Raw genomic sequence first — 18689 nt, forward strand, 5'->3', positions numbered from 1 at the left:
CGAAGTGTTGTCCATGGTAACCATTGTGACTGGCAGTGTGATGGAGTTGAGACTGTCCCTGCCCTGACCAGTCCATCAGCGCCGCACGGCCAAGAGTGAGACTGTGTTGTTGGAGAGAAGAGGCTTGCTTCCCTGTGACTGAGGAAACAACACCCAACACAGGGAGGGGATAGGGGCCACCCAGCCTCGTAACCTCTGTCCCTCAACATGAGCAGTGAGGCCACAGCTCATGAGACGGTCACCATGACGATGGGTGGGAGCAGCAATAGGGGCGAGTGAGACTGAGTCCCAGAGCTGGAGGCAGTCACACTGCACACAGACAGACCAGGGAAACTGTTCCCTTGAGGACCAGCCAGACTGAGCCCATCCTGACCAGGGGGAGGACCAGCTCTTGAGGCAAGTCCCACTCTACCCGTCTCCCCATCATCACCATCAATCCCATTCAAGGCTTTTGATAAAAAAAACTTCACAGTTTCCAGACTCAAATAAAAGAGAACTTCTCTGTCACTACATTAGACCATTCAAAATTTCCTCAGTCACACCCATCAATCTCTACTCAGCAGTAGACCCTTCTCCAACTAAATCAGAAACAGTTTCTCAGGTCAGTAGAATAGGTCAGTCTTAAGCTTGGACAGGGGAGATCTCTTTGTTGGGCAGAGCAGTGGCATGTTCACCATCCGCTATATCTGGTTCCATTCCCTCCAGAAAGGTTTTCCAGATTGACTTGGGCCATGTGACAGTTGAGGGGAGGGTCTGGACCAGTATAGCTGGTGACATGTCAGCAGTTGGACCCGACAAAACATTGTGACTCATCTCCACACCACTTCATGTTCCCCACCTCTCTATTTCTCCTTCCCTGTGTTGACAGATAAATGGAGAGCACAACCTGTGGAGAGATCATCAGCCTCACTGGGATTCGGAATGTGAAGGAAATTGTCCTGAGAGATAATCCTCTCTATTCCAGAGTACTCTCAGGCTTTGCTGACACCATTGAAATAAATTTAATGTAAGTTACTCTGTTAGGCAAAATACAATCCTCAAAATTTTCCTCTTTTTGCTTCTCACACCTCCTGGAATCACTAGGACATGCGCGTTTACAAAGTGCTTCATTGCCCAGAGTTTGATTTTGTCACTTGTATTTCAACATACAAGAGGTTGTTTGAAAGTGTCAGTCCTGAGGGACTTTGATCAATTTTACTTCAAACAGACGTTTTCAGTTTGCAATCACAAGGGGATTAAAATAAGATAAAACGTTATAACATCGCTCTGTGTCATCAGTTTTCCAGCACAATTACATGTATTCAATAAATTGGACTGTTTGAATGGACACCAAATGCTATATTTCCAAATTTGCTGAAGACCCAAAGCTCATTTGGAAAATGAGGTGTGAAAGGGTCAGAGAGAGAGGTTACATTGGACTGAACAGACTCTGTGTCTGGGCTATAACATGACAGGTGGAACAGAAATTATTGTGATGTCAGTGATTTTGTTACAATTGAGATTGAAACCTTTGGAGGGTAATAAATTTGACAGGGCGGCAAAGTTTTGGGGGTGGGGTAAGCAGCGTGTTTCCAGACTAGGGCAAATACAGAGGGTGGGGGTGGGGGTGGGGGCGGAGTAAAAGAGAAGGCTGTATGGAGGTGGGAGAGGAAGAGAAAGAGAGAGTTAGGAGGTGAAAGAGAGAGCAGTGGAGCAGGAGAGAAAGAGAGCAGAGGAACAGAGAGAGAAATCAGAGCAGGAGAGAGAGAAAGAAAAAAAGGAAAAAGAACTGGAGAGATGTCGAGAAAGGGACAGACACAAAAAGAGAGAGAAGAAACCAGACAGAGGGAGAGGCTGACTGTGAGAGAGAGAGAGAGCAGGAGGCAGTGATGGAGAAGGTAAAATAGCAGTGTGGTAGGATGTTCCAGCCAGTGCTCATCCACTGCACCCATTGTATTTCTTCTTTTTCCTCCCTCCTCCGTTCTCTGGCTTCTCTTGGCCTCAGAAAACCGGCACCAGCCTCCGAAACCCAGCTTCTGGAGTGTGGTCGGGACAGACACCAGTGACCAGCGACCGGGTGGGAGATTGGGGTGGGGGTATTGGCCCAATGCAAAGTGGAGAGGACGGGGGAGTCACCCTGTGGTCAGACCCTCCTGCTGCAGAGAGACTTTGGAGAGAGACTGATGTTTGTCTCTTGAAGTCTGCTTCTTGTTTTTCTGACCTGTGCTTATACTGTGTGTAGCTGTGATGTCATGTTTTCTTCTTCATTTCTCTGTTCTGTAACTAAGGATTGTACCTGAGATGGCGCTGCCAGTGACAACTTAGAAACTTCTCACTGGGCTCATTTGAGAACAAGTGACAATAAAGCTAATTCAGTTCAATTTAAGAGAAATAAAAACAGGACATGCTGCCAGGGGTGGGGGACAGAGAGAGACAGAGATATACCCAGAGGAAGAGAGAGCATAAAGGAGTGAGAGAGAAAAGGAGAGGGCTGTCAGTAAGTGAGAGAGAGAGAGAGAGAACCAAAGAGAGAGACAGAGCAGAGATTGTGGGAGAAACAGACACAGAGAAAAAGAAAGGAAAACAGAGCACAAGGCAAAGAGACTGAAAAGGGAGAAGTCAGTCAGATACAAACAGCAGTTCAGGAAAGACACAGAATCTGGAGTGGTGATACGCAGTTACAGTTGGTCCCAGTTCTCTCTCTCTCTCTCTCTCTCTCTCTCTCTCGATAGTTTCTCACGTTCCCTCTCTCCCATGAGGGATAGACCCTGCTCCTGGGTTTTGCATCAGCCTGGTGCTGCTTCAGGGAAAGGGTTACAAGACACACACACAGACTCCCAGGTCTGTCATTCAAACCCCTCTCCCCTCCCAAATCCTAGCTCATTCAGTCAGTTTCCAGGTCCCTCCCCCAGTGTGGAGCAAACTAGTTGGTTTCTTTTTGAGATTACAAGGGCAGAGCTAGAGAGAGAGGAGGTGTGAGAGATAGCAACAGCTCCAATATTTCAGTGTGGAGCTAGAGGAACACAGCAGGCCCAACCTGAAACGTCAGCTGTCTTGCTCCTCTGATGCTGCCTGGCCTGCTGTGTTCCTCTAGCTCCACACTGTGTTATCTTTGACACCAGCATCGGCAGATCTTACTATCTCTGAGCTCAACAGTTCAGTCCAGATTGTCTGTCCCTCCCTTCCCTTACCCACACACATACACACACACACACACAAACCACACAGAGACAAAGCTGCAGCTTCGAACCAGCTACAATACACACGTTTATTTAAACAGGGGAACACAGGTTTCTGTAGCCGGGAACACAGGTTTCTGTAGCCAGGAACACACATTTATCCCACAAGGGACAGCAGCATTTTCACACAGACCAACACAAGGTGGGACTGGGACTGAAATGAACCAGTAAAGTCAGCAAGTTTACTTTTCAAATGAGTTTCTGAAGTCAAATGTCAATCCATTTCACAGACAGACATCTAGAGATTACAAGTATCTGTTGTTTTTTTTCTTTTGTGTGATGTGGGCATTTCGGGCTGGCCAGCATTTCTTACCCATCCCCAGTTGCCCTTCAGAAGGTGGTGGTGAGCTGCCTTTTTGAACCGCTGCCGTCCTCCTGTTGTTGGTTGACACACAATGCTGTTAGGGAGGGAATTCCAGGATGTTGACCCAGCGACAGTGAAGGAACGACGATATATTTCCAAGTCGGGATGGTCAGTGGATCGGAGGGGAACTTTTAGCAGGTGGTGTTCCCATGTATCTACTGCCCGTGTCCTTCTCGATGGAAGTGGTTTTGGGTTTGGAAGGTGCTGTCTGAGGATCGTTGGTGAATTTCTGTTGTGCATCTTGTAGATCGTGCACACTGCTGCTCCTGAGCATCAGTGGTGGAGGGAGTGAATGCTTGTGGATGTGGAGCAAATCAAGCAGGCTGCTTTGTCTTGGATGGTGTCAAGCTTCATGAGTGTCGTTGGGACTGCAATCATCCAGGCAAGTGAGGAGTACTCCATCCCACTCCTGACCCGTGCCTTGTAGATGGTGGACATGCTTTGAGGAGTCAGGAGGTGAGTTACTCGCTGCAGTATTCCCAGTTTCTGGCCTGCTGTTGTAGTCACTCTGTTAATGCGGTGAGTCCAGTTGAGTTTCTGGTCAATGGTAACCCCCAGGCTGTTGATAGTGGGGGATTCAGTGATGGTAAGACCATTTAATGTCAATGGGCAGTAGATAGATTGTCTCTTATTGGTGATGGCCATAGACTGTCATTTGTGTGGCACGAATGTCACTTACCACTCGTCAGCCCAAATATAAGCGTTGAATGTATAAACGGCCATGAGATTTTGAACAGAGTCGACTCTTCCATGACAACAGGCTGAGGGACTACTCACCACAGTTCCATTTCTCATTGACATCTCATCTGTAAAAGCTGGGAATGAGCTGATGGACACCGATAGTGTTTCAGATTCTTAAACTCAGGGCAGTGTCAGTTACTGCACACAGAATCTATATATACGTGTCTGTGCGTCAGTGTGTCTGTATGTGTGTTGGCGTGTCTGTATATGTGTGCGTTTCCATTCCTGAATGTGTGTATATTCACGTGTTTTTGTCTCTGTCGATGGATGTCTGTGTGTTCACCCGTGTTTCTGTCTCTGCCTGTGTGTGTCTGTCCACCTCTGACTGACTGTGTGTGTGTATCTCTATGTCCCTGTGTCTCTCCGTGGATGTATCTCAGTTAGAAACCTCTGTTGCTTGGGGGGCTGCATCTATTGAAATGGTGTTAAACTGCCCTCGATCTGTCTCTCTGTCTATTCTTCTTGTGTTTAAGGTGATACAATGCTGTTGGTCCATGTTGTTGTGTGTCTGTGCGCGCCCACTTCTCCCAGAAATGGGACACAAACACCGTTGTTCCATTTGTGAATGAGGATATTGTTTTATGTAAAAGAACAATTTATTGCTTTCTTTATCTGGTATCTAAATTTGGACTGTGTCACCCCATAAATAAATGCATTTGTACAGCAACTTAAATTCACCAACATAACTCCAACTTGTTCAAACACATGTAAAGAATGATTTTCATTTAAAGGATAAATTCCAGGAATAATCTTGCAAATGAAATTTATCACATATATCGACCACAAAATTATAAAGCTGCCAGAAATGGTAAAGAGTAAAATTATAGACATCCTTCTGCTCTCCATCTCTGGATCACTGCGATTCTTTCCCTTGCTCTGACCCCTCAGTCCCTTACGGACTCGACTGGCCACTATAATATGTCTGACTGTTAGAGCGTTGAGCAGCAGAATTAGAATGAATGGCAGCAATGGATGAAAAATTGTAATGAACCATTTAAATCCTACCCAGATGGGTTCAGTATAATAGCTTGGCTTTGAAAAACAGAGCCATGGCAAGTTGTAAAGTATTGTATAAGGTTGATATCTAAAGTAGATAAAGTCTAACATGCATCAAACACATTACAGTGCAGGTTGTTGATAGGACTACAACTGCATTTCTCTTTGTGCAATATTTAGTTTTCAGTTTCTGGCAGCAAATAGTGACAAATCGATCAAAGCTGAAAGTGACTGTGAACCAAACAGAGCAGGAGGTGGCTGCTGTTGATGAGACATAGATGATGCTGCACACAGGAGTGATATCCAAGAAAGATAATGGGAAATAATAAGCATTGATCTGCCTCAGTATGACCTCAGAGATGAGAACTATCAGATCTGATGCTGCCATGGCCACCAGGTAGCAAGTTGTGCATGAAGATAGGCCACAGTTTCCACGAGACAGGATCATGATTGCCAGTAAATTAACTATAGTGGAGAGAAAAGAAAATAGACAAAAATACTTTGAAGCGAACAGACTGTCCGAGTCTCGGCAATTATATTTGCATTCTGGTACCAAAAGGACATGGTCTTTGAATTACAATAAATGTTTAAACATCACAAATATGATCTCAGTTCAACTCAGACTTGTCCACTTCAAGATTTAGCAAACAAAGAGTTGAAGGGATGAGTCTCAGTTCACCTTCTGAATGCTGTTTTATTTCTTTTCAAGTTTGATTGAGGTTTTCCATCTGTAACTTCGCTTTCTCAACTGTTGTAACATTTACCAGCCTGTTGTGGGAAGGCAGGAAGCTGAAGGGAACTGAACCCAGCACCCATGAAAATGTAAGCTGATTTCTTATCATTCTGGTCAAATGGGAATGATTTTCTTTTACTTCCACACCTTTTCAACCTTGTAGTCATGAAAAGCTAAGGTCCCATAACTTTGAAGATAGGATCCTGTTCTGGTTTAATCTTATGAAGTGGTCAGACACACTTACGTTTGGACAGTACCTGGACCAGAATTCCATTCCAGATTCCACCATGCCACCCCATTTCCCACCAGACACCTGGAACATGTGTTTACTAGCTACTTGCAGATAAAGAGCATACGAATGGAACATGGTGCCAGAAAGGTAGATTGACCCCTAAATTGGAGCGATCAGCTTATGAGCAAAATTCATACGTGTTGAGAGGATGTTTCCCCTGATGGGGGAATCAAGGACAAGTGAACATTGTCTCTGAATAAAAGGGGACATCACCAGGTGTATATCTCCCTCACTTCCCGTGTCAGCCTTTCACCAGGACCATTCCCTCTGGGACACTCTGGTCCACTCCTCCTTTACTCCCAACACTAGCTCCACCCCGCAACTGCCCCATAGCGCCATCCCCCACAGCCACGGAAGATATGACATCTGCCATTTACCTCCTCTCTCCCCAGTATCCAAGGGTCCAAACATAGGTTCGAGTAATCTAGTCTACTGCATTCGCTGCTCACAATGTGGTCTCCTGTGCATTGGGGAAACAAAGTGCAGACTGGGTGACTGCTTTGCAGAAGATCGACATTTTGCCTGCAAAAACATCCCTGAGCCTCCAGTTACCTGCCACTTCAACACACCCTGGTCACTGGCCAATACCTCTGTCTCAGGGTTGCTGAAGTGCTCCAGTGAAGCTCAGTACAAGCTGGAGGAACAGCGTCTGATTTTCCACTTAGGAACTTTACACCCTTCCGGACCCAATATTGTGTGCAACAGTATTCAGGCTTAGGCATTTCCATGTACGAACCCCAATCCCCACAGACCAGGCCTTGTTATCAGATTGTTTGCTATTACACCCAACACATTATAAGCCACTAACAGTCTCCAAATACAGCTATTTACCCTCCTGGCCAGATCTTTTTCCACTTGTTTTGTCTGTCCAACAGCTCTCTTAGGGTTTTATCCCCATCTATAGTTTACTCCTTACCTCCACCCCTCACCCTATCTTTTACATAAAAACCAACATTTTCGTAGCTACCACCAGTTCTGAGGAAGGGTCACTGGACCTGAAATGTTAACTCTGATTTCTCGCCACAGAGGCTGTGAGACCTGCTGAGCTTTTCCAGCAAATTCCGCTTTTGTTTCTGACACCTCCAGTTCAGTTGTCAATCTTTGGCAATACAAGAAAATAGTCACAGAACAGGGATTGTGATGAATAAAATGTCCATGTAAATAAATGAAAATACACAGTTAGTCACATCACACCTGTTGAGAGAGAAGCTGTCAGGTTGTGGTTCACATCAGGAATGAACGGGTTGAAAACATTGATAGAGCCTGGGGGGATATTTAAAGAGGAGAAGCTCATGGTTCTGTGGAATTGTGAATGATTTTACTGAAAGGAGAATGTGGAAAAAGTGCTAGAAGATGGATCAACGGAGATATGGATGGTTTAATCAGGAAAAGACAGTGTGTGGTGAGACAAATGCTCCAGGTCACTGTCAATTTGACGGGGAAAGCCACAGAGATCCTAGGGTCATGGAGGAGCCTGTGAGACATGTATCAAAGTGTAATTTCCAACTGCAGCAGTAAACCCTTTATCTTCCAGCCCATGTCATTGCCAGGAGGCACAACGTGCCCAATACGATGCTGATCTTTGTTGTCGAGTCCAGTTTAATAGCATTTGAAACCAAGAAAGAGAGGCTGGGGGTCGGGGTTGGGTGAGGGAGTCACGCCAGACTCAGAGAGAGAGAGAGAGAGAGAGAGAGAGGCAGGTAGTTTAAAACCGTCCAAACTGAGATGTCGAGACTGAGCCCAAACTTTTGTCAGAGCAAGGAACCATGTCATGAGCAGGGACAACACCACCCTCTATCACAATCAGCAAATTGGACAAAGTTCCGCTGAACCTCTGTGTGATCTGGGTGTCCTGTACAAGAGGGAAATGTGGACTGGAGATTCGGATAAATCTGGACAATGAAGCAAATGAGAACAAAACCAGTTCTGTTCCAACAGAATCAGTTCTGGAGAGGGGTCACCAGGCTCAGAACATTAACTCCGCTTTCTCTCCACAAGGGCTTCCAAAACCTGCTGAGTTTCTCCAGCAATTTCTGTTTCTGATCAGAAAATATCTTTTCTTTTTCAGAAGGAAATGAGAGCTTTCTGTGCTGTCAATGCAGTGATTAAAAGCACCGATGCCTATATCAAAGCATCACTGCTTCTAGAATCTGCATCATTGTACTAAACACATCATGCACAATACAATCAGAGCGTCACTTGGATCTGAGGCAGTAAATCAAAACTGCGGAGTTCATTCAGACCATTCCATATTTTAGAAATAAAATGATAAAAGTGATCCAATATCTGTATAAAATCCATCAGCAGTGTCAGTCCCACAGTAAATCCAAGGGCAGCATGCTTAGAGTTTCAGTGGTATCTCACTTACCTGGAACACCAATGACAGCCAGGATCATGTAATATATTTTGTTGGCACTGAGAATAATTCCGTGCATTTTCTGACTGCAATACTCTGCCTCAATGAACAATCTGACTGAATTAAACTGCGAGTTAATGAAGCCTGTTATCTATACTCTCTGGAAATCTCCACAGGGACATGAGGATTGCAGTGTTTTCAAAGCTTCCCTTTAAACCATTTGGTTATAGAAATTCTGGCAGCGACCCGTGTCAGAACACTGTTGTTTATAGAATATGATGATAAGGAATTGTTAAAGAATAAAATTGAATAATTCATGTAAGTCAGTGATTTTTTTGTTGCAAAAGTGTGCAGCATTTAATGAAATAAAATTCACAAAGAACTATATTAAAGTCAGTTCAATTCAGACAAGGCAAAGTTATCATAATCTTGATCTTTCATTAGAGAGAGATAACTGGTGCTGGTTTAACCTGAGGGTCACCACTCTTCAGGCAAAGGTAGAGATTGGAAGGAGAGTCCTTCAAGATCACATGAGCTGGTGTAACATTTGACCCTCTGCTATTGGCCCTGGTTTGCATTGCAAGCCAGCTATCCAGCCAACTGAGCTAAACCAAAGTCCATGCATGGCCGATCCTACAAAAAACTTATCAAAGTTTCCATTTGCGGCCTTTCACTGTAATGAGGAAGCCAAGATACTGGAGCCGAATTTGCAGACCACACACAAAATGGTGGAAAGGCAAATTGTGAGAGGGATACAGATGGTTTGCAGATAGATATTGACAAGTTAAGTGAGTGCACAAATAATGGTAAAATGAGTGGAATAGGGAAAATGTGAAGCTGGTCATTGTGTAGGGGACAACAAAAGAACAGAATATTATTTAAATGGAGACAAGCAATAGGAAGCCGTTTATCTTGCGCAGGTAACACATAAATTTAGCACACAGTGTGCAGCAGAAAATCAGGAAATGTAGTGGAGTGTTGGCTCTTATTTCAAGGGATTTGGAGTGCAAGAAGAGGGAAATCTTACAGCAACTGCACAAGGTGCTGGTGAGCCCACTTCTGGAGGAATGTGAGCAGTTTTGGTCTCTTCATTTGAGGAAAGACATCATTTCATTGGAGGCAGTTCAGAGAAGGTTCACTCCGATGATCCCAGGTGTGGAGAGATTGTCTTATGAGCAAAGGCTGAACAGGTTGGAACTTTACTCACTAAAGTTCAAATGAATGCAAGGTAATCTCATTGAAATAGTGTGAATTCATAAGAGGCTTGACAGTGTAAATGCTGAGAGGATGTTTCTCTCCATGGGATTCCTCCAGCATTGGGCTCACCAGCACCTTGTGCAGTTGCAGGAAGATTCCCCTCTTCTTGCACTCCAACCCCCTTGAACTAAGAGCTAACACTCCATTACATTTCCTGATTATCTGCCGCACACTGTGTGCTAAATTTCTGTGTTACCTGCACAAGATCAGCTTCCTATTGGTTGCCTCCATTTAAATAACATTCATTCTGTTCTTTTGTTGTCCCCTACACAATGACCAGAGGGCACAGTCTCTGAATAAAGGTGCACCAATTTCAGGCTGAATTGAGGAAGCATTTCTTCTCTCAGGGTTAAGAGTATTTGGAACTCGAAGCCACAGAGAATCCTTGTGTGTATTTAAGGCTGGCATAGATCGATTCATAATAAGCCGAGGAATCAATGATTACAGGGAAAGGTCAGGAATTTGGACATGTGGGATCAGCCATGATCCTGTTAAATGTTAGAGCAGACTTGAATTCTTGTTCTTGTTTCTTATGGGTTTATGACTGGACATGACGGTGACTAGTAGTATCCCACTATGATCTGTGTTAGAGCTGTGTCGAAATTATTCTCACTAATTATTAACAACTTGGACAATGGCAGAGAAAGTCAGATAGAGTCACAGAGTCATACATCATGGAAACAGACCATTTGGTCCAACCAGACCATGCTGAACATAATCCCAAATTAAACTGGTCCCACCTGCAAGATCCACATTTGCTCATGGATCCATGTTAGGGGGTATTTTAGACCCTGTGGATGATAGCATAAAATTACAAAAGGATATTGATAGCCTGGGGGAATAGGTAAAACTATGGCAGATGCAGTTCAATGTCAACAAGTGTGAGGTTAAGCAATTTGGACCAAAAAAGGGGTGGACCAGGGGACATTCTCAATGGTATGAAGTTAGATACAATGGATGCCAAAACAGACTTGGAGGTTCAGCTGCATCAATCTTTAAAATATCACAAACAGCTGTAGAAAATAAGCAACCCGTCTAATGGAATCATCATCATCATAAATGCTGGCCTTTATATCCAGAGGACTGGAGTACAAGGATGAAGACGTTATGCTGCAGTTACAGAAATCCCTGGTTAGACCCCACTTGAAGTGCTGTGAGCAGGTGTGGACATCATACCTTCGGAAGGATATATTGACCTTGGAGGGAGTACTGCATTGATTTACAAGAATGATATCTAGACTTCAGGCATTAAGTTATGAAGAGAGATCACAGAAAATAACATTTTCTCTAGAATTTAGCAGATAAAGAGGTGATTTCATTGAAGTCTTCAAAATATTATCACTCCCAGCCCTGCTGTCACACTGCCTCCCCCCAACCCATACGTGTATTTGTGTGTGTGTGTGTGTGTGTATATATATATATATATATGTGTGTGTTTGAGTGAGTGTATTTATGACTGTATATGTGAGTACATTTGTATGTGAATGTGCCTTTGTGACTGTATGTATGAACATATATGACTGCATTCATCAGCATGAACATGTCTGTATTTGCAAGTGTGTGTGTGTGTTCACCGCTGTTGATGTGAGACCGTACATATGTGCATGTGACTGTTGACTATGCACATGACTGCATTTATGAGGGTGCTTAGTTGTGTTCGACTGTGAGACTTGTTACGAGTGTGTCTGTATGATTGTATTTGTGAGACTATATTTACATCTGAGTGTGGCTGTATTATTGTGTATCGTGTGATGGTGTATATTGTGTTTGAGTGACTTTACTTGAGCGTGCCGGTTTTTCTGTTTGTCTTTGTGTATGAGTCTGTATTTGTGAGAGAGTGGCTGTGCGATTGCGTTGGATCAGAAAGTGTCTTGTTTGCTGTGTGATGCCTCTGGCTGTTAACAACTTGTAATGACTGGCTGCCTCGGTGACCATAAGGTATAGAGGCAGAAGTAGGCCATTCAATACAACAAAGTCTGCTCCACCATTAAATGACCTGATAATTCTCCATTTCACTTTCCTGCCTTTTCCCAAAAACCTTGAATCCATTACTGATTAAAAATCTCACTCAGCCCTGAATATATTTCATGACCGAACCTCTATATCTGTCAGTGGTAGAGAATTCCACAGGTTCACTAGACTCTCAAAGAAGAAAATCCTCCCCATCTTTGTCTAAAGTGTGCAGCCCCTTCTTCTGAGATTATGCCTCTGGTCTGACACACGCCCACAAGGGGAATCAACTTAAAGTTAATAAAATGTGAGGCTGGATGAACACAGCAGGCCAAGCAGCATCTCAGGAGCACAAAAGCTGACGTTTCGGGCCTAGACCCTTCATCAGAGCTCTGATGAAGGGTCTAGGCCCGAAACGTCAGCTTTTGTGCTCCTGAGATGCTGCTTGGCCTGCTGTGTTCATCCAGCCTCACATTTTATTATCTTGGAATCTCCAGCATCTGCAGTTCCCATTATCTCTCAACTTAAAGTTATCTGTTTTTCTCAAAAAAAACCCTTCCCTTTTTGAATAATGGTGTCACACCAGGAGTTAAAATGGAGGCACATGCAGTCAGAACTCAAAGTTTCTCCATTTAATTAGTGAAGTTCCCATGATATCAGACACCGACAAATCATTTGTTTTTGCTGTGTTGAATTTTCTTGTCGTGCTGAATGATTGGAAACAGTTTTACAGCATAGAGCCATTGAAGCATTATGGTAGAGAAGGGGGCTATTTGGCCCTTCTTGTCCATGCTGACCCAAAGGCATCCAGATGTCCTTTCTAATCCCATCTTCCTGAACATAGCCCATTGGCCTGCAGCGTACAGAACTTCAAGTGCAGGTCCAGGTACTTTAAAAAGAGTTTAATGTCTCTGCCTCCACCACCAACTCAGGCAGCGAATTCCAGACACCCACCGTTCCTGCATAAAAATATTTTTCCTCATGTCCCCTCTAATCTTTCTGCCAGTTTGCTGAATCAATAACCGTTGGCCAAGGGACACAGGTTCCTCCTGTCTACTATACATCTACCCCTCTCAATTATGACAATTGCCAGGCTTCTCTGTTGCACGAAAATCAAACTCGCTCTCTCCAATCTCTCCTCGTAAGCACACTGCTCCAGCCTTGGCAACATCCTAGTGAATCTTCTCTGCACTCTGTTCAGAACATTGACATTCTTCCTGTGACATGGTGACCACAATTATACACAACACTGCAGTGTGGCCTCACAAGTGTCTCATACAATTTTATCATATATTCCTGTTTTTGTAATTTATACCTCTGCCAATGAAGGACAGCATTCCATTTCTTTCCAACCTTATCCACCTGTACCGCTACCTTCAGAGACCTGTGCATTTGTGTACCAAAACCTCTCACTTCATCTACCTTTCTGTGTATTCTCATTTAATGTGTATTCCATTTTACTGATTAGCCTCCCGAAATGCATTACCTCACACTGCTCAGAGTTGAAATCCATCTGACACTTTCCTGTCCTTCCCACCAATCCATTTCAGAGCTTACAGCTATCCTCAACACAATGCACTAAATGACCAGCCTTCTGCATCAACTGCAAATTTCCCAATTGTGTTTCCTGTGTTCAAGTCCAAATTGTTAATGTATAAAACAAACAGCAGGGGTCCCAACAGCAAGCCCCGTAGAACATCACTTGAAACAGCATTCTATTCACAAGGGCAACTTGTTCCTTCCTGTTACTGAGATCCAATTTGACACGTTTTCCTGTATCCCAGAGACTTTTACTTTTTTGACCAGTCTGCCATGACCTTTCCAATTCTTTCATAATTTCAGAATGATACTTTATTCATAAACTATCTTCCATTATCTACATGGTCAGTAAAGCAGCATCTTGTCAAGTGCCTTACTAAAACCCGTGTAGACAACGTGAATGTGAGGCCTGTATCTGCAAGTGCGTGTGACTGTATTAATAAGTGTATGCAAACATATTAATGTGTATGTGACTGTGTTTGTGTATGTTTGGCTGTTTACCAATGAGTGACTGCTGTCATAATGTGTGACTATGTATGAATGTGTTTGGCTGTAATGAGTATGAAACACTGTAATTATAAGTCTGAGACATGTTATGAGTCTGTGTGAATGTATTCATGAGATGTACTTGCGTGTGAGTGGCTGTATTTGAGTGCAAGACTGTATTTGAGTGAGTGCTGCTGTACTAATGTCATATGTTCTGCATTAATGAAGTTGTGTGACTCTGATGAGCGACAGTATTTATTAGTATGACTAATTGCAAGCATATGCAACTGTATGAATGTGTGCGATTGTATTTATGAATGTTAGAATGTATTAATGAGCATGTGTGCATTTGACTGTAGTAATGAATGTGTGCAATTGAATTTATTATTGTGTGGAACTGGACTCATTCCTGTGTGACTGAATGAGCAGTGAGTGCACGAATGATTGTGTGCGACTGATTATTGAATTAATGCTGTGGCATGTTATGAGTGTTTGTCACAGTTTTAATCAGCAAGAATATTTATGTGCTGCCATATTAGTAACTGTATGTGTGATTATATTAATGGGCATGTGTGACTGTATTTAGATAGTGAGACTGCATTTACCAGTGCCTGAAAGGATGTATGAATGAAACAGTTTTAATGAGAGGGAGACTCTTTGTATGTGCGCTGATGTGTGAATGAGTGCACAGCTGTGCATGTGTGAAACTGTAATCGTTATTGTGTGAGTGTATTGATCAGTGCATGTGACAGTATTTATGAGGTGGCTGCATTAATGGATGTATGTGTGACTGTATATTTTTTTCTAATGAATCTAACCCCATCCTGATCCTATGCTGGGAAGGTGTACACACAGGAAGGAGAGCTTTCTGAACCAGGAGGAACTGCAGATGCTGGCGAATCTGGGATAACAAGGTGCAGATATGGATGAACACAGCAGGCCAAGCAGCATCAGAGGAACAGGAAGGCTGATGTATTGGACTAGACCCTTCAGGCTCGGTGATGTGTCACAGCTGCAGAGTGTGGGAGCTCTTGAATTCCAATACATCTGCGGAAAACACATATGTAGTCAGTGCTCGTGAACTGAGTCTCTGAGATGGAGGCTGAGGATGCAAATGCTACACTTAATTCCAGGAGGCAGCCACAGCTTCTGGGTAGGGATACCCGGAGGAGGCTATTGCAAGTGCGAGTATATTGTTAGGGATTGCATTCATGGAGTAGGAATGGAGAATCATCGAACTTTACAATTGTCAGGCAAGGTTCGATGTCTGTATCCACCAAAGTGAAATCAGGTCATGGCATCGTGGTACAGGTAACAATTCGATTGAGGACAGTGATTGAGGACAGTAAGGTCAGAGAGAGATTGGCATAACTGCCTGCAGCCTGGTGTGAGAGTCTTGTTTATTGTGCCTGGAGCCAGGGTGTGGGACACATGATCTGAGAGCTGAATTGAGCTTCTCGCGAGTGAATATGTCATGACTGCCTCACCTCATTGAAGTGCAGTTTCCCATTCATGAGCTGCTGGGTTAAAACCAGACTGAGGCAGTATGCCCAGCATGATGGCTCAGTGGTTAACATGACTGCCTCAGATCACCAGGGACTCGTTTTTGATTCCACCATCGGGCAACTGTCAGTGAGGAGTTTGCATATTTTTCACGGTGTCTGCATGGGTTTCCTCCCACAGGCCTTGGGTTGGCCAAGCTAAATTGCCCCATAGTGCCCAGGGATGTGCAGGTTAGGGTGGATCGATCATTCTAAATTGTCCCACAGTGTCCAGGGATGTGCATGTTAGGGTGGATTGATCATTCCAAATTGTCCCATAGTATCCAGGGATGGGCAAGTCAGCGTGGATTGGCTGTGACAAATTTTCCCATAGTGCCCAGTGATGTGCAGGTCAAGGTGTATTGGCTATGGGAAATGCAGGATTACAGTGACATGGTAGGGAGGGTGGATCAGGGTGAGATGCTGTTTGGCGGGTTGGTGTATATTCAATTATATGAATGGCCTGGTTCCACACTGTAGCAATGCTATCTCATTTGCTGTTCCTACTCCAGGCATTTGTGCCAATGGCTGGGCACACTCCATGGGCAGCCAATGGTGGCATGTCCTCCAGTATTAGCTCTGAACGCCATCCATACACTTCGTTGGCACCCCTCATTGGAATATCGCTGCCAGGACTTTTAGCACACAGGGGTGGGTCCCCAGCTCACACACTGGACCAGGTGCATCTCAGGGCAGCTCACTTGCTCCTCCTAGTGGTCATTCTCTTTGTGCCGACTCTGATATCTCTCAGTATTCCTTTCCTTGCCTTGACTGCAGGGTAGAACCTCAGAATGGCTCGGTCCTGCCTTGATGCTTGGCACAGACTTCAAAGCTAGGCAGCTTGCCACAGTCCTCAGTGAAAGGAAAGTGGGCATCTCACTCTTTGTCAGTATGTTCTGGAGGGGGTGGGGTAGTCACCCAGGGGCTCAGAAATGTTCAATCCCTCACTGACACTGACCTGGGAATGGGATACTCTCAGTCTGGGAAAGTCGAATTCAAACAGCCAGAGGGTTCTTGGTGAGTCACTCAGAGGGAGCTGCATCGAGATCAGTCAGTTGTCAGTCTGGGCTGAGTGAGCAGGATAGCTCTGTGATGGCAGACGGCACTGAATTGTCGGGATGGGGCTGAGAGACTGAGCCTTGCTGCACCAATAGTGTGTGGGAACAGGAATCAGTTGTAATGGCTGGCCAGAGAGCATCAGGTAAAGGAGGGATGTGGATATTTTGTGGAGGTGTCGTGCTGGGTGGCCAATCAAAGACCAGAGACTCATTGGACCTGTGTTTCCTGCCACCTATAATTCGAGGACCGGCAGTGATGAGAATTGCCATCCACCGCGAGTGGGAGAAAAGGACGTGCGAGAATGCCATCGGGCTGTGCTAAATTGGGAATGAAGTGAGAATGGAACGACAGCTCAAATAATCTCACTGGTCTTTGAGGAGAGAAACCCTGCATCAAACTCAGTCAAAATGGCACTTGGCCAATTTCGTGTAAGGTTCAATGCTTCACCTTTTTTTGTCATTCTCTCTCTCTCTCTCTGATTGTCTCTGTGCACTTCTTCTGTGTGTCTCGCTCTCTCGTACAATCTTCCTTATTTGTCTCTCCCATCTTCTCTCTCTCGTTCAATCTTTGCCCCGCTCATTTTCTCTCCTGCACTCACACCCTCTGCCACTCAGATTCTCTCTTGCCGTCTCTCTCACCGTGCCTCTCCCTCTCTTTGTCTTTGAAATCCTAACTCTGCTCCTCCATTCCTTTGTCTGTTTCTCCCTGTCACTCACTGTCTCGCTGCCTGTTTTTTCTCTCTCGCACTATCTGTATTTCTCCATGTCACTCTCTCACATTGTAGCGCTCTATCTTCCTGTCTCTTTCTTTCTCACTTTCTCTCTCTCGGTACGGTAGCACATTCTTTGTGTCATTATTCTGCCTCTCACTCTGTGTCCATCTCTCACTCCATCGCTCTGTCCCTCTCTATATCACTGTCACATTGCATCACTCTCTTATCATTGTACTCATCCACCCCTCACTCTTGGCATCACTCTATCACCATGTGTCTCTAATTCACCCTTCTCTAACGTATTTTGATTTATTTCCCTGAAACTTAAACATAATCAAAACCTCTGAGCTTCATCAGATTTTTAAGTTGAAATGTCAGTTTAAGTTTGGCGAGGTTAGATCACATGGAATGCTGGGAGAACTAATTATTTGGATACAGAATTGCTCGAAGGTCGAAGACAGAGAGTGCAGGGGGAGGGTTGCTTTTCAGACTGGAGTCCTGTAACCAGTGGTGTGCCATCAGGATCGGTGCTGGGTCCACTGCTTTTTGTCATTTATATAAATAATTTGGATGTTAATGTCAGCAGTATTATTAGCAAGTTTGCAGATGGCACCAAAATTGGAGATGTAGTGGACAGTGAAGAAGGTTACTATAGATTCCAAGTGGATCTTGATCAGATGGGCTGAGGCGTGGTCGAGGAATTCAATTTATTTAAATGTGAGGAGCTGTATTTTGGAAAGCAGGATTCATACACTTAACAGTAAGGTCGTGAGGAGTGTTGTTGAACAAAGAGACCTTGTGGTGCAGGTTCATGGCTCCTTGAAAATGGAGTCACAGGTAGATAGAATAGTGAAGAAGGTGTTTGGTATGCTTGCATTTATTGTTCAGTATAGGAGTTGGGAGGTCATGGTGCAACTACACAGGACATTGTTTGGGCCACTATTGGAACACTGCATGCATTTCTGGTCTCCCTCCTATGGGAAGGATATAGAGAAACTTGAACAGGCTCAGAAAAGATTTACAAGGATGTTGCCAGGGTTGGAGGGTTTGAGCTATGTGGAGAGGCTGAATACGCTGGGGCTATTTTCTCTTGGCTGTCGGAGGCTGAAGGGAGACCTTATAGAGGTTTATAAAATTATGAGGGGCATGGATAGGGTAAATAGGCAAGGTCTTTTCCACAGGGTGGGGGAGTTCAAACCTGGAGGGGTTTAGATTTAAGGTGAGAGTGGAATGATTTAGAAGAGACCTGAGAGGCAACCTTTTCATGCTGTGGTTGATGTGTGTATGGAATGAGCTGCCAGAGGAAGTGATGGAGGCTGTTACAATTACAATATTTGTAAGGCATCTGGATGGGTCCATGAATGGGAAAGGTTTAGAGGGACATGGGCCAAATGCTGGAAAGTGGGACAAGATTAATTTAGGGCACCTGGTCAGCATGGAGGGTT

The 18689-nt window shown here is 44.4% G+C and overlaps 1 protein-coding gene across 1 annotated transcript; it reads right to left on the reverse strand.

Annotated features, from left to right (window-relative positions):
* Positions 1–227: 227 nt before the first annotated feature.
* On the reverse strand, positions 228–8806 carry LOC132207402 (probable G-protein coupled receptor 139). Its single transcript, XM_059642914.1, has 3 exons — positions 8713–8806; positions 5440–5784; positions 228–448 (listed from the first exon to the last, which is right to left on the reverse strand). The coding sequence occupies exons 1-3, from the start codon at positions 8777–8779 to the stop codon at positions 228–230; spliced, it is 633 nt and encodes a 210-aa protein (XP_059498897.1). The 5' UTR covers positions 8780–8806.
* Positions 8807–18689: the final 9883 nt, after the last annotated feature.

The sequence above is a fragment of the Stegostoma tigrinum genome, chromosome 46 (assembly GCF_030684315.1).
Source record: "Stegostoma tigrinum isolate sSteTig4 chromosome 46, sSteTig4.hap1, whole genome shotgun sequence".
Lineage (NCBI taxonomy): Eukaryota > Metazoa > Chordata > Chondrichthyes > Orectolobiformes > Stegostomatidae > Stegostoma > Stegostoma tigrinum.

Bases quoted from the DNA above. Each gene is read 5' to 3' on its own strand.
- LOC132207402 (XM_059642914.1), bottom strand. From the start codon at position 8,779: ATGCACGGAATTATTCTCAGTGCCAACAAAATATATTACATGATCCTG. The intron at 5,785-8,712 runs GTAAGTGAGATA...TCTCCACTATAG, and splicing joins GGCTGTCATTGGTGTTCCAG to TTAATTTACTGGCAATCATG. The intron at 449-5,439 runs GTTTGATGCATG...TTTTATCAAAAG, and splicing joins AACAACCTGCACTGTAATGT to CCTTGAATGGGATTGATGGT.